Source organism: Agelaius tricolor, unplaced genomic scaffold (genome assembly GCF_023055355.1).
Source record: "Agelaius tricolor isolate 1412-34295 unplaced genomic scaffold, bAgeTri1.0.p SCAF_1, whole genome shotgun sequence".
Lineage (NCBI taxonomy): Eukaryota > Metazoa > Chordata > Aves > Passeriformes > Icteridae > Agelaius > Agelaius tricolor.
In genome coordinates this window covers 107,124,908-107,141,850 of record NW_027269261.1, presented here as the reverse complement: position 1 = coordinate 107,141,850, position 16,943 = coordinate 107,124,908, and the positions used below count along the sequence as shown (strand labels likewise).

The window sequence follows — 16,943 nt, the reverse complement described above, 5'->3', positions numbered from 1 at the left end:
CCCTTGATGGCATGTTTTCTCACTTATTACCTTCCCCAGACAATACCTACACAGAATTGAGCTAACAGAAGACAAAGACAGATTATTAGACACTGATTCTAGTTTTCATTTTCTGCCTCCCTCTCTGCACAGCAGCTACACAAATCTCTCTTCACAGTCCAAAATAAATGTTCCGTGAATGTAATGTTCTTCACAGTAGAGGAAGCACAAGCAGCCCAGGCTAAAGAGGAAAAGCTTAAATGACACAATACTGCTTGCAAATAAACATCAATACAGACAGACTGATACACCATAGAGAATTACACAGTTCTCCCATGCTAAATAACTTTCTTAAAGAAAAACAAACAAAAACAAATGAACAAACAAACAGCAACAACAAAAAAGATAGTAAGCAAAGGAAAAGAAAAAAGAAGTTATAAAATAAAACCATAATAAAATAAGAAAGATTAAAAGAAGACTCGAGGGGAAGGACTCAAGGTTGGTTTCCATTTTATGGTAAAAATTGGTGTAAGCTGAATCAACATCAGGAATTTTGAAGTGGAAATCTACATGGTTGATCATACCATCAGGCAGATTTGGGTGGAGTGAACACAATTTTGGTCAGCATCTGACATATTTGTAATGTAAGCAGATTTAGTTAATCTTATTATGTGCTTTGCTGAGATTTATCCTCATTATTATTATTGGTTTCATCATTTCTGTACATAGAAATTTAACTACATTAAAAGAGTATCACTCCCACTTTCTCATAAAGACAGAGGGAAAATTATTTTTGCTTTATGTTTCTGTTGCAGAAGTTGTCACCATTTTGTCTCCTTTTTTCACAGAAATGAGATAATAATATTTTTTTTCTGTCTGGAGACTGAAATAATATTATGTGTTTTAGTATTGTTATGCATTAGCTCATATATAGCTTCTGAAAAGCTAAGGCTATCCATGTTAGCATCCAGAGCTAATCTTCAAGCTGGAGAATAACAGTAGACAAAACAATTTAAACCCAAGAGAGGCATCTGGTCTGTACTGAAGAAAAATGAATAATACTACATTTCTTTCCCAGAGAGTGTCTGAATATCAGAACCTGAAGATACCAAAACAGAATAAATATGGATATGGAATAAAAGTAAGCTTTCCACAACTCATAGTTTTCTCCTAAAGTGATAAAGTAAGAAAAGTAAAAACCAGGGTAAAATAGAGATAAAATCACAACAAAAAATAAAACAAGATCTGAAAAAAATGCACCTCCAAGTCATTTAGCAACACACTTTTCTGGGACTTTACATTCTTCTTTATTCTCTTATTGAATGTTCCTTATCTGCACTTGTAGATAATCATATTTCACTATTCAAAATATGAATTAAGTTACTGATAAATAAACACTGCTTTGGAAAATAGCATTACGTTTGAGATGTTTCAGAGACGGAAAATTCTGATTCAAAACATTCCAAAGTAGTGATACTTTTCTCTCTCAACATCAAGTATGGTGGTTTTCTCTATTCTATGCTGCAGTCTTCTCAGTTCACTTGCACTGCTCCAGCTGCAAATAAGTCAGAGGGAGAGCTGAGTCCTCACATGGAATGGAGCTGGAAAGTAGAACTTGGTTGGCTTGAGCACCATCCAGGCAGGGAAAGTATGCAGAGCAACTCTGGGTTCCTGCTAGCAGAGATGCTGGGGTCACACCTGCTGCAGAACCCCCCTTTCCAAAGAACAGCTAAAATCCATGAGGGCTGGCAACATCCAAGCTGAAAAGGCACCTCAGCCTGTAAGGACAAGGCCAGGCCTCCTGTTACTGAAGTTGTCTTAGAACAGACACAGCCCAGCATTGTTTTCCAATTCCTTTCAAGTACTGAAATTTGCTCTTGAACTATTTCTCTCTCAGCTTGGGGGAAAATGTAATTCTTATGTAAGGGAACACTAGATGGCTATAATTGCCTGCAGTTAGTTTAGAAAAGGTCCTTCTTATCATATGGTCAAAATACATAAATAAATAAATAATGATGGTCAAAGATGTTAAAAATCTAGAAAACAGGGAAAGAAAGAAAAGAATCTATCCTTTTGGCAACAGCCTGGATTTATGCTGCATTTAAATGGTCATTAGACTGAAGACAGAGACCTTCATCTAATTTTAGGCAATTCTCTCTTCATTCTGTCATTTATGCCACTCTGTAAATTGGAAAGCAATACTCTTTGAGTTCCTTATGAGGATGTAAATATTAATGTCTAATAGGAAATGAAACACTGTAATAAAGATCCCTACTGGAAATATATACTTAATAGATTTATTACAAGTGAAATTAAACTCAAAATTTTGTTTACAGTCATTGAGGAACACAAAGAAATTATCTGCATCTCCAACAGATGGGGATATAAATATATAAGTAAATTTAACCACAAGCTGTTTTAACAGTCTCCAGGATGAAAAAAAAAGAAAAGGACATTGGATACAGCTTTGAGAAATTTTTAAAACACCCTTAATTTTAAGCAATTATTTCAGAATTATAACAAAAATTATCTATAATTTAGTTATCTGAAAATCTTTACAGAAACTGACACACTGCTAAGATTTCATAATTAAGCTAGCAGACAAAAATGGAGTCAATTGTAACTATGAATCATCTAGATTATTGAAAAGAAATTTAGAGCATTAAATGATGAAATCTCTTATCAGTCATTTGCTGGTTATCTGTCAGATTTAAAGAGAACCTCATACAAGTTTAGAAATAGGATTCAAGGTTAATAATGAGAAGCAAAAAAAAAGTTTCACTCAAACGTAGGCAATCTTATCTGCTTTTTTATACACAGAGTTTTAAAGGATGTCTTAATGCTAACTCTTCAATGGATTAATTAGCATTTTCATTTTCATGCCATATTTAAAATTTTAAGATACATTACCTAACATGTTTCAAAATAAATTACTTAGGCTGCATTTGCTTATTCTATCTATCTTGACAATGCCACTTGTCACCTTAAAAAGAAGCAGCAAAATGGTAACATTGATATGACTAAGAGGCCAAGAAATTAAGCTTCATGTATCATTCAGTGCATCAATATATGGAGTTTATGAAAAAACCACCACATCTCATATAGGTAAGCCTTGAAGAACACTGGCAAGTGTGGGCTAATACATATCAATTCCCATATTTTACCAGTCCAAAATATTCTGAAAAAAATCCTATTAGTTTCATTTGTGCTGGGCAGGGTGCTAGGTAAGTGTCATGATTATTGCATGCTCACCTTCATAATGAGTTGCTGTGAAAATGACTGATAATGGACAGCATCCATACTAAAAACTAATCTGTACTCTCAATGGGGTAAAAATCACTGGGCTCAGAATCAACTATTTAGTTCTCATAGCCTCTTCTTGAAAAGTGGGATAAATAAACTTGGAAAAATTCAAAGTTTTGCTGAATTTAGAACATTCAAGCAAAGTTCATGCTGTTTGCTTTTTAGTGTAAAAGATGTCAATATTAATTATAATGCATTAAGAGCTTGACAACCTAAGAAATAGATGAAAAATTGGGTCATTTAATTCCACTCTAGAACAAGACTCCTTGTAGTTCATGTAGTATGTATGAATCATGAGTAGCTTGTTACAAAGGCCATACTTCATTGTCTCTTCTTATCTCTTCCATTTAAAATATAATGGCTCCTTGCAGTGTTTTTGTCAAAGTCACTGTTCAAGAAAAGCTGTTTGATTAATAAAGCTGGTTTTTAGAAGCTTCCTGAGAAATCCTAGTAGGCCCATAGGCTAAGTGTGTAGACAAGCTGAAGTCCTAGAATTTCCATAGCCTTATCTCATATTTAGAAAAAGACATGAGACATATTGTTGATGTGCAGCATGGTGGAACTTGGTCTTGTTAAGACAATGCTAGTAGTATAGATTTTTTCATTGTAGACAGTCCAAACACATTAAGAGGAGTTGAAGAACGTTTCCTGGAAGTGGATCCTTAGCTCAAGTTAATGTGACTTCATCACATAAAAATCTTGAACCAGAATATCTTGGAGGCAAGATGAATACCAATCTGAGAAAAAGTATTTTTGTTCTTTTGCTGTAACATAATATTTGCATTTTGAAAGAATTCTCTTTTTTCTTTTTCTTCTCACTTTACATAAATGCATCGGTTAAAACCAAAGCAAATCAACCGAACAGATCCAGTTACCAGGACTAAAACTAAAAGGTAGATAAAATTCAATGACATTAAAAGAAAAAATGTACTTGTTATCATGAAACTCTGTCTGCTAATACAACCTCTCACGGGTTCACAAGTAGAATCTGAGTTGGTTCACAGTTTTGTAGAAACTAAAAAAGATCTCTAGCTTCATAGACAATTTCTGGAATATAATGTTAGTTATTACTCTAATGTGAACCTATGTAAAAATGGAATAAAGAAAAGGGAAAAGAAAGTCTAGCAATTGGAATACCTATTGCCTGGAAAGAAAGCTTTGAGATGAAATGTGGACAACTGACAGAATCAATAGCCTGGTTATAATTGTGTTCCTTTGATTTTTAAGGGCCATATTTTGTCTCCCTCAGGCTAGATTCTAGCCAAAGATCATATGTCTGATCATAAAATATATAAAGAGAAGCAAGAGTCCAGAGCAAGAAATTAGTGGTAGATTTAAGTTAAGAATAAAAGCTAATTTGAAAAAGCCTGAAAAATTTTACCAAATAGAGGTAAATATTGGGCAGTACTGCAGACTTCTTTTTTCTGAATCTGAAGGACTGATTCAGACAGTGGCAATGATATCATCTTATGGACATTTGAGAGCTTCTGCAGTTGCCAAGTTGAGATGAGTCTGTGATTGAAAATCCTGTTATCTGAAAACTTACTAAATCTTATAGTATTCTAGTCTAGAAATAATTCCTGAGTTTTTCATAAACCTTGAACACAAATAGGTTTTGCTTTTTTAAGCTTGTTTCTTTGTTTCTTTTTTGTTTGTTTCTTTTTTTCTTCATTAGGCAACATTGCTTCAAAACTTTCAGAGAGAAAGATGAAAACACGTCAATTAATAAGGTATGCTGAAAATATCTCTTCATTTTGAAGCAACTGAACTGCCTGATATGTTTCAAAACAGAACAACAAACACTGCTTTCAGTGACCTTTCTGCTCACTCTAAGATAGTGAATGCTGTTCATCACATATGCAGAGATCTTACTTTTTACAGCTAATCAGACAACTCACTAGAAATTGAAGTCCAGTTGGAGAGATATATATGATTCTCTTGACAATGCTGAGCAATAAAAAATAATATTCAGAAAATAGCAATAAATCTGCAAAAAAACCTTATTTTTTATTATTTTCTAAACAGAGACAATTTTTTTTAATATTATTTAATAAGACTTCTAAGAGAATGAAGATGGAACTGTACAGCAAATGAAGATGAAAGGACATTTATAGCCTGATGTCTACTACAAAATTTTTCTTGCATATTTTAAATTTTGGGTACATTATGTCTTCAGACAACTGGAAGAAGCTTCATGTTCCCAAAGTCTTCAAGTTCTCATGGAGACTTGAAGAATCATGGTACCTGCTGAAGAGACAACAAACCAAAGGACAATCAGCCCAGGAGATTTCTAGAGCGGTTTGATGAAAATTTCCTGACAGGAGTGTTAGAGGAAACAAGAGAGGCTTTTTCTGCTTGATCTCATGCTTAGAAACATGGAAGAATCCGTGTGAGGGACATTATTGGCTGCAGGTGATCAATTTCAGGATTCTGAGGGAAGAGGATCTAGACAAAAAGTTGGATCATAATCCTGGATTTTGTGAAAATAGAATTTGATCTTTGGCATTCCAAGATCTGCTTGTAAGAATCCCAAGAAAGGCAGTCTTGTAATGCAGTCACGGAATGTAATCATGGAATGCAGTCACAGTTCTACAAATGCCAAAACCCACCTGGACTGAGTCCAGCAAGCAATCCAATCCTTCCTTGTGAAAGTAAACAAGAGGGGTTTCTACAGATATATCAGCAGAAGAGAAGACGACTAGGGAAATCATGGGATGGTTGTAGGAGGCGGGGATGGACAACTGCTGACAAAGGATGTGGAGAAGGCCAAGTACTCAGTATCTTCTGCAATTTGGGTCTTTCTGGGTAAGCCCTCAGAAAAGTGAAGTTTCTGAGACCTGTGGGAAAGTCTGGAGAAAAGAAGATTTACACTTGGTGGAAAAGGATCATGTTAGGGAATATTTAAACAAACTGGACATATATAAGTTGATAAGACTTGACAAGATGCACTTGCAAAATATGGGGGAGCTGGCTGATGTCATTGTGAGGTCTTTCTTGATAATATTTGAAAGCTTATGTTGGCTGGCAGAGATGCCTGAGGTTTGGAAGAAAGCAAATATCACTCCTCCCTTCATAAAGGGCAATAAAGAAGAGATGGAAAACTACAGGTTTGTCAGCCTTACTTCCATATCTGTGAAGATGATGGAGAAAATCCTTCTTGAAATTATTTCCAAGTATTGAGGTCAAGAAAATTCCCTATATTAGTCAGCATGTATCTGCAAAGGGGATATCATCTTTGGCCACATGATAGCCTTCTATATTGAGAAGACTAGCTTCATGGAAGAGGGAAGAACCGTGAATTTTATTTATTTATTTTTACTTTAGCAACGTTCTCCACATAATTGCCCATAACAACCTCCCAGACAGACTTATAATATATGAACTAGATGTGCGAAAAATAAGGTAAATTGAAAACTGGCTTGAAATCAGTCAAAAGGATTTTAATCAGTGCCAGCAAGTCCAACCACAGGCCAGTAACTAGAGATGTATCCAAAGGGTCTCATATTGTTTAATAATTTCATTAATTATGTGTGTGATAGAACAGTGTGCAAATCTGAACATTGCATAAAGGAGGAGTTTCAAAGAAATTTGTGCTGGCTTTCAGAAGGACTTCAACAGGCTGGAGAGATGGGCCAACAGGAAGGACATGAAGCTGAAGAAAGGGAAATGACAAGTCCTGCACCTGGGGAAGAATAGGTCCAGACTGGGAGCAAACCAAGTAGAAAGCAGTTTTGCAGAGAAGGGCATGGGGGTTCTGGTGGACTGCAAACTGAACTTGAGCCACCAGTGTGTCCTTTCAGGTAAGAAAATCAACTTAGCCTTGTTTGCATTAGGAAAAGCACTGCCAACAGGTCAGGAATCTTTCCCCTTCTGGTGAAGCACATCTAGAGTGCTGGGTCCAGTTCTGGTCTCCCCAGTATGAGACCAAGACTTTATGGAATATGGTCCCTAGTTAATGGCCACAAAGATGATTAAGGGATTGAGCATCTGTCACATGGGGAGAGGCTGAGACACCTGGGACCATTCAAATGGAGAAGAGAAAGCTTAGCAGAATCTGACAGGGGGGAAAATGGAACTAGACTCCAGTGACAGCCAGTGAGGGGATAAGAGACTTTGAATACAAGATAAAATGCAATATACTGCATATATTGAGCAAAAAGATATTCCTCATTGTAAGCATAATTGTACACTGGAAACAGGGGAGCTAGGGAGTCTCCATCCCTGGACAAACTTTAGTTGCCTCTTTTTTGTACAAGGGCATTGTACTCAAGAGTCTCCAGAAAGCCCTTCTACCTGAAGAAGGCCTTAGACTCAGCAATTCAACACCTCAATGATTCTGTGACATGATTCTTTTATGATAAGCCCACAGGCCAGTTGTACTTATGCCAAATTTGCATTTTTAAGATAGATGTTAATGCATAAAATTGCTTAGCAGGTGTACATATCAGAAATTTCTGTTGATTTACCTGAGCCCAAATGGCCCAGCTGGTTACTGTGGTTACAATATAAAGAGAATGATAATGGTTACCACTGTGTTAGTCTGTTTTTCATTCTCTGGGCATAACAGCCAGCAGTCTACTTATGGGTAAATGTCATAAGACAATCTTTGGCATAAACCCATAATAAGTAGAACCTGTACCTTCAAAACCAGATCCCTACAGATTTGGTCTGTGGTGGTCAGTGCTGCCCAAGGAACGCTACCTACAGATCCTTTACCAATTTTCAATGTTTTCATGCAATTTTTTCAGGTAAGTTTAATGTAATGTATCCTATTTCCACCAAGCAAAACTCTACAGTCATGGCAAAGAGGAAGCTCTATGATTTTCTATTTTTTTAACTTAGGACTCAATTTCCTAAGTATCTGGAAAAACAATACATTGTGTGATCAAGAAAGAAAGACAGGTAGTCTTTTGGCTCTGAGAATTCATGAAAGACAGATCCATGTAGAATTGTCAGTATAGACTTCAACATCCAGAAGAGCTAAGTTCAATGATACGGAACGTCACTCCTTGAAGAAGAAAAAGGTAAAAGAGAAAGCTGATATGCTTGTCCTCAAGACTGTATGTGTTGTTTCCTTCCATTTGTATTTCATTTTTCTTGAATTCCCAGTTTTTCATTCCAGCAGTCATAGAAAGAGAGTTCTTGAATAGAAGCAAGACTAAGTATTTTTTTTAATTTTGTTTAAAACTATATTTTGTAGAAAGTTTCTAATTACATCCATAAAATTATTAGCAAAATAGGATTGCTGTAGATTTCAGCAATGAGAGTCTTGTTGACTAAATGGGTTGAAATAATGAAAGAAGGAAAGGTTCCTCATGTGCAGCTTAACCAATCTCTTAACCATAAATTTTCCAAACTTTGACCAATCAAAATTCTCATTCCAAAGCTCATCCTTTATATCTGTGTTAACCTACTTATTTAAAAAAATTTCTAATGTAGATGATTAAATATATAAACCATTATAGAAGATATGTGAACATGACATTATCTTCCTATACCCCGACCATGTAGGGAAAATTCCAGTAAGATGAGTCAGTGTGATAGCCCCTTTGGGTTGGTTTTATCATTTTTATTTTTTGATTATTCTATTGCTGCTGTGATTAGGACTTCAGGCAATGAGCTAAAACAATATATTACTAGACTGGCAGTCAATCAGATCACTATCACTTCAAACATCATTTAAGAAGATCTACATTTTTTATTATTTATATAGCTCCATAGTTCATGGTGCTACATAGAACAAATCAAAGACAGATTTCCTGCCCCCTAAGAGCTTACAGTCTAGGCAAGTACAAGAACAACAGGAGAAGATAACACAGGCAGGGGACAGAGAGGGGTAGTAAATGAAAATAAAGACAATTAGATTACAGTCACATGAAAAGCTAATGTTTTTATCTTGGTGGATACAAACTGGGGAGATGAGGTGTTTGAGTAACTTTATTTTTAATTAGAACTATTTTTAAAGGAAGGCCAGAAGAAAAGGGCTTTAAAAAAAATTTCATACTGTCAGAGGTGCGTGTAGGAAGGCAGAGAGGTAAGACTGGAAGAGAACAGGACACTAGCACGTTTGAGGTTGGAAAGCAATGATCTTCTAAGTAAGAGAAGCCAACCTCAGCAACCCTTTGTTTTCCAATACATCCTTGAAATTCTGACAGAAACACCATTGCTTCTGTACACCTAGTTCTGCCTTAAATATTATATCTGTACATACTTGGGGCTGTATTGGATAAAACCTTGATTGCTTTCAAGAAGGAGTTCTCACACTTCTTTCAAAGGAGTATTTCAGTTATCCTATTTTGTGTTTGTTGATGTATTTGGAGACTAAGTGAAGTTGTGTCTGAAGTGCTTCCCATTTTTCTAATATCGTTAGCATCAAAACAATAAAACATTATTTTATAGCATAATGTTTTACATCTTAGTATGATGTTACCTCTGCTCATGATTCCTTTTCCCTGAAAATATTTTTATCTTGTGGAATATTAGGATATTTCTCCTATTGTGGCTTTGGATTTTGGCACAATATGTTTTCTTCTCTGATGAAGTACGTTTTTTCAATTCTGAAATATTAACAAGTTAGTGTAGTAGGACTAAACTGTGTTATTTTGGGGGTTGTGAACACTCTATGGATGAAATCAGGAAAGATTAACGATCAGAGTCTCAAGAAATAATAAAATGAAAGAAAAGGTTATTTCAAATCTATACTGAATTCTTCAACAGAAAATTGAGACAGAAATTTCAGAGAGAAATATCGCATATAAAATCTGACAGATACTCCCTGTATATGTCTGTACTTCTGTTTATATAAAATGAGAATACCATTAAAAAGGCCTGCTGATGTCTATAATTGGACAAATCCTCATTTACTGTAAAGGACCAGACATCTCTTGATTTCATCCAACCATTTGGCTCATTATTTTCATTACCAGTCCTCCACAAATTACATTAATCAACAACATAAAAGGGGTTTTGTCCTTTTTTTTCTAGTTATATATTGGTATACAACCATTCCAACATAACCTGAAGATATAAATAGTGTGCCTTTTGTGTCTTAAAGGTGTCTATTTTCATTGAAACAGACATGGGGGAAAAAAGTCCTGTTCAATTTTTACCTCCAATTGTCATCCACCAGGCAGCGCCATTTCACTGAGCTATAACTGCTTTAAAATTCTTCTCTAGAGTGACATTAAGGTCAGAGAAGCACCCATCATCCTGTCCTGAGAAATCAGCAAACTAATTAAGCTGTTTTATGAGACCAGATAAAGCAGTTATATATGGATTCTGAATCTTTGTGGGCCAGATCCTCTTTGATTTTTGGTGGGAAGCTCCATCAGTCTTAATGACAGTACAGAAATTTATACAGCATGAAATTTTTTGAATGTTGGCCTTTCAGAGGCCTTTCCATACAAAGAATTTTCCTTCAGAATTGAGGATTTTTTTGTGTAGCAGTAGAAAGAAAATGAAGCTTTTGAAGAAATTCAAAGAAATTGGGCTTTTTCAAGTACAAAACTATCAGTAGTATTTTCTACGCTTTTGGGGGTCAGGTCTTTATTAGTCAATTTTCTGTAACTGTCTTAATACAGAAATAATTACTAATGCACAACAGAGTAACAACATGAGTTAGTGTATGATTGTTGAAAAAAACCCATTTTACTACTGTGAATCTGTGGAGCCATGCACTTCTAGTCTTGATCTTTAATACAAATCTCCAGTTACTTTGCCTATTTCCCTCAATAAAGGAAGGCTGAAATTCTGACCAAAATCTTAATTAAGCTGTACTACCTCCATGATAGAAGTTTTGTTCCTTGGAGAACTTTGACCCAATAAAATATTTGGGACATATTCTGCATTCACTGTTACTTTGGCTCACAAAAAGCTTAATGAGAATTAGTCTTGAGCATCAAGATGAGAATGAAATCCTGCTTGTTTCAACATCCTCAATGGAGAAAAGAACAGTATGTTTGAATATAATACAGCATTTTATTACATGATTTTACAAATTTTATTGTAAATCATCAATCAAATGCAATAGCCAATTTTTTCCATTCCAAGCCATCATAATTAGGAGTTTTCAATGTGTTATGACAGTTACTCTTTTCCCCTTTGTGTTTTAAAGAATTAACTTAAATATAAATTATGTACGTTTACTCATTTCCAGAAAAATTGCTTAAAGTGTTTTTATCTTCTTTATACTTCAGACAAAGATAACCTGTTCTTTGTTATCACATAAATGGGGATGAAACTCACAAATATAAGAGAATTTGCTTTCTCAGTCCCTGCTCACAATGGAAATGGCCAGCTCAATCTCTATGAAGATTTATGATAACTGGGTAGTAGACACAAACCTCCCATTCACCCCCAAATTTCATTATATAATTTCTATAGTTTGGATTATATATTTTATATTTCTGTGCCATCATCTTTACTCGTCGATGACTTATTATTTATGATTATTTCAATGTTTTTGGGGGGTATTTTAATGGTTTTGGGGGTTAAAGTAAAATTTTTTTCCATGTAAAGACCATCTTAATAATCTTTTTTTGTTGGCATAACATTCCTACATAGTCCATACTATACATTTCTTGTTGAGATACAAATAAATTTACAGTAGACAGAGGTGCAAGATTCAGCATCTTTAGGGCAGCATTTCAAAATGTTATGTCCAGGAACTCACCACATTCAGGACATATAAGTTAGCTTTGAAGCAGCTAAGAGCCAAATCTTGCAAATAGTATCACAATGTGCTGTAATGGCTTCTGTCAGAAATCCCAGCCAACTCTCTTGTCACAAATTTAGTGGCAAGTCTCATCAGGATAGGGCACTAAGCTGAAGCTAAGTACCAGTACTGACACAAAGTACTGCACATATGTTGCTCAAATCACTCAGCAAAACCAAACCAACTAAAACTGACATAAATTTAATGCTTTTTTTCTTCTTTTTTTTTTTTTTTAATTTTGTGCATTGGATTCAAACAGCAAACTGAGTGCATATTAACTTCTATCACAATGTGGTCAAGAGGTCTGTGTCTTTTACCATTTACACACAATTGTTCATGACAACATGTTATCAGCTTAGTGGAAACCAGGGGTGTAGCATGGTAAGCAGTGGTGGTAGTGCACCTATTTTTTTATATTATATAACTTGAAAATATGTCTCTTCTAAGATTCCTTTTTCATGATAAAAATAGTTTTCACCAAACGTTGGTGGTGTGCACGCACTACCACTCATGCTTGGCATCACACCCCTGATGGAAACACATGTTCTTATTTTGTTGATAAAAAGTATTACAAAAATTTCCATACAAAAACTATTATCATAGAAATCTTGCATTTCCACAAATAAACCTGAACATTTTTTTTTTTTGGAAAAAAAAAACTGCTCAAGAATATTGTTCATTTAGTACTGTGACTGTATTGAAAAATGCAGTCCTCCTTTAAGTTCTTGACATTCACTTCTTTTAGGTGACCCATCCCTCTTCCAACATTAGCGAGAATCGCACAGGCTCCATTGAGTTCAATTAGTAGCAGGAACAAGTTTTTCAAAAACCATTCAGGCTAAAATGCAAGCCCTCTATGTGTGAAATACACTGCTTCCCACCCCCCTCCCTCTTTTCACAATTATAGAAAAGAAAATCAATTGCTTATATCTAAAGTTTGTAAGATACATTCCTTTGTACTAAGGAAAGTTTCATTCATCTAAAAATTGGGTCAAAATTCTGGAAATATTTTTGTTGTTTTTTTAGATCAAAGTTCCAACCCAGATAAATTCTTTTTTTTTTTTTTTTTGTAGTTATTATTTATTTACTTAGTTCAGTGTCACAAACAGTCAAAAAAAAACAAAACCAAAAAACAGGTGAGCATCCTTATATTTATTCTTCAATTCATGGGATTCATGTTTCTTCACTTTTAACATTTCTTGGATCCAGGAAGATCATATCACCTTGTCCAGATGGTAGTTTCAGTCTACCAGCAGTTACCAACTTTTCTGTGCTGGGAAGTTCAGAAGAACATATGGTTTCTTGTTCCACTACAGTTCTGAGACATTACTTTTACTAGACTCCTTCTGTGGTTTGTGTCATCTTGGGCATTTATTCTCCCTTTTCTGGCAACCGTTGAACTTCAAAAGGAACCTGCAACTTCTCACTGAGACTGCATTTGAAACCAGCCACAAAACTCACATGGAACATTCATTCATTCAGAATGATGGAAACCCATGACAAACAGTGTAACCCTGCATAACTTGGTTGATCCATGATGCTTGTGATTCGAGTCTGGCCATTGCAACTGCTGAGATCACAGAGTCTCTAGTTCATAGACACAGCGGCATGAGGTAACTCATTTTATTTTGCACTTGTTGCATATTTCCACAGGAAACATTCTCGCAAGGTTGTTTGGAAAAAAGACGACAGTTTGTGCTTGGGGTATTTGGCTTCCCAGCTCTATGCCATGGTTTCTTTGCCTGGCAACCTTCTGTCGTTAAATGTGTGCATGTTGATAACTTCTTCTGTTTTCACAATAACAGGGGCCTGTGGCTTGTGTTTCAATCGACGCTGACACTTCAGAGACATCCTTAGCTCCTCTACCATGGCACTACAGAAGGACCTCTACAGGGGGAAATAGAGGAACAAGAAAAAGAAATAGCTGTAAGAAATTACTAACTGCAGTGTCTAGAAGCAGATTTACTGTACTGGCACACACTTGTCATTCTTTGCTTTGTTCCAGTCTGAAGCTCAAAACAAATTGCCATGGTCTTATTATATGCATCACTATATATGCATATTATTATTTAATAATAATTAAAATTACTTATCAAACAGTGTGAAAATCACCTTACCTGTACAATTGTTTTTCTGGCAGGTACTAAGTCTGGATGTATATGTTACATAAAACTACTTCAAGCAGATTTTCTGTCAACATGTTATCTTTACAGTACAGTATCCAAATATTACATATCAGTTAGGCATTCAGTAGAATCTCCTTAGCCATATTTAAAAATGATAATTGCATTTCTATGAGACTAAAGTGAGAGTTCTTCCACAAAAACATGAAGTTTTAGTTCAGGGAGTTTACCTAAATTCATCTTTAAATACTGGTAAAATCCAGATGTATTACTGAAAACTGATATTTTCTCCATAATTTACAATATCTTCTGTATATAAAAACTTTTACCACTACTGACTATCATTTATGGATCATGTGTTTGCAAAAAAAAAAAAAAAACAAACAAAAAACAACAACTCAGTTTTGTTGATCTTCATGAAAAGTGTATTATTAAAAAAAGTTTATTAAGATGTTTACATCAAATCCTCAAAGCCCTTTTTCCAGTTTGCAGTGCAATTTGAAAAGTAAAATAAAATCTCCCTATTTCCTCAGTCTGACTGAATTCTCAACTGCTAACAGTGTGCTGAGCAATCAACCTTCTCTCCTGTGAGAATTGGAGTATCAAATGACATACAGTAGTAAGAGAAAAATGTCTCACTTTTGGGCTCTACATCATAGTTTAATTTAAGCATTTTCCAGCTAATGGAGAGATATACTAACTAAATAACCCATCCCAGAAGCTGAGATGTTAAGCCAAGCCTCTGACAACTGCTCTCAGCCAAAGCAAATTTGAGGTGTGGTCTAACCCTTTGCATTTTTCTCTCTTAATAACTATCTCCAGGCCAGGGACACAATCAGGAAAAAAAGGCAAGTGAACAAATAAAAAACAAGCAAACAACCTATCAAACAAGAACCAAAAAAGTCAAAGCACCTAGAATTAATCTAACTATCTCATGGCCATTTTTTGATTTTGTTCGATTACTGGTAGTCAATATATAATTGTCTCATTTAGCTTTCAAATAAAAACCCTGCTTTATTTCTGAACTGTTATGTCTTCATTATTCATACAAACCTGAAGCTTGGAGATTAGATCCATAAAATAATTAAATATTGCACCCAACCTACTTCACTGAGAACCTAGATTGAAGCTGTATTCATAAAAGTCTGCATTCAGCTTCCAACCTACAGGGCTGAAAGCAGTAAGGCACTCAGCATTTCCCATTAAATTTTACAGCTTTGTCATTTGGCAATAGTAGAAATTCTGTGAAACACACTGGTGCTTGGCTTAGTTGTGGATCCTATTAGAATTCACATTCCAGTTCTCCATGCATGGTTATCAATCCAATAGGTGTGCTCTGAAAGGACCTAACAAGCCACGTTCCTTAAAAAGTGTGACAACTGCTAAAGAAGAATATGTGGCAGATACCCTTTTCTTCGGTGCAGCCAGCAATCAGCTGGAGAATTATGGCTGAACATGAGTCACATTTAAGAATGTCAATATAATAGCATCTTCTGCCAGAGAGATTTAAGCTTGTGTCTCAGTAAACAGCTATAACCTACAGGCATTAGACCTGTAGGTCACTTGCAGTTGCTGCCTACTGATCCTGTTCCACTTGGCATGGTAGCAGTTAACAGAGGCATAGGGAGAGAAAGGGAGACAGGGAAAACATGAGCTGTTCTGCAGATTAGGGATGAGAGCACACAGCAGCAGAGGAAGGGCTTCAGTAGTAGTTCCTGTTTCACTGAGAACTTCAATAGTTTTACATAAAATTCCATTTTGTGCATGTGCAAATATGAGTTGTCTTAATTAGGAATTAGAGCTGAGCATGAATCCAACAAAGCCTGAACAAATGCCCTCTTCCCTAATCCTTTGCATGAATAAGGAAATGGGCTGGTAGGAATTGAAGGAAACTATAATCTCACTCTGGGTGTGATACACTTCCTTTGAAGCACTTCTTTCTCCTGCTGTTTGAAATAAAGCAATAATGCCTACTCAACTTACAGCAGAAATTATTTTGCCACCTACAACTAAGAAAAGTTTAAGTTGTGAATCCAGAGGAGAAGAAGAAGGTATATTTCTCTGGTTCACAGTCAAGTACATATCCTTCAGAGGTGAAAGTTTGGCATTTCTGGCTGAAGTGAGCTCTGCAATGTGCACTGGGTTGACATACAAGACATGAATGAGGTGAATGAGGTGGCTAAAATTCCTGATTGAATGGTCTGAATGTAATATGTCAGATCTTAATGCATAAGGTATCTTTGCTGACATTGTGCTGAAAGCAGAAAACTGTACCTCCTTATCCTGATATACTTTGAAAGAAAATATTCAGTTCTCTTAGACTTTCCCTTTTTTTCTAATAAAGTGTTGTTCCTTAACATCAAAACTGCCATTATGATTCTGAAATTGAAATTAACCCTGAAATATTTTAAAAAGGCAAGATTTAATTTAGTATTCCCTAATGGCTTCCAGGCTAAATTGCTATGGCTTGAAGATCTTGGCATTTCCACTATGTGTGCAACCTAGCATATAACCCAGGGACTTCATAGGGAATACATTAAGAAGTAAATGGTGCAACTCAGTGCTACACCACTTGTAGCCATGATATGGCTCTCACATCTGGAATTAAAGACCTAGCTAAAACATTCTGATGAGCAAAATCCTTCTAAATTTTAAAATTATGCATTAGCTCTTAAAACTTTCAAGACTGTGTTCCTTGTCCCATTTTTGCTAAGGTGCCTAAGATGAGTGCCGAATTAGAACAAATCCTTTTAAAGAGGAATCAATCCACCAAAACCTTTGCAAAAATCTGCAAAGGGTATAAATTTTTAGGTTATATCAGTAGG

General features: G+C 35.4%; 1 protein-coding gene across 3 annotated transcripts in view; it reads right to left on the bottom strand.

Moving 5' to 3' along the window:
- Nucleotides 1-8,960: 8,960 nt before the first annotated feature.
- The window catches only part of GRIK2 (glutamate ionotropic receptor kainate type subunit 2), a 356,681-nt gene continuing 348,698 nt past the window's right edge, over nt 8,961-16,943 (bottom strand). For 2 of the 3 annotated variants that reach the window (XM_071446488.1, XM_071446506.1), the window contains one exon: nt 13,721-13,882. In XM_071446488.1, coding sequence (XP_071302589.1) covers nt 13,869-13,882 — 14 coding nt within the window. In that variant the 3' untranslated portion in view covers nt 13,721-13,868. Of the gene's footprint in view, nt 13,883-16,943 lie in introns of all 3 variants that reach the window. The other variant, XM_071446497.1, reaches the window with a different exon arrangement.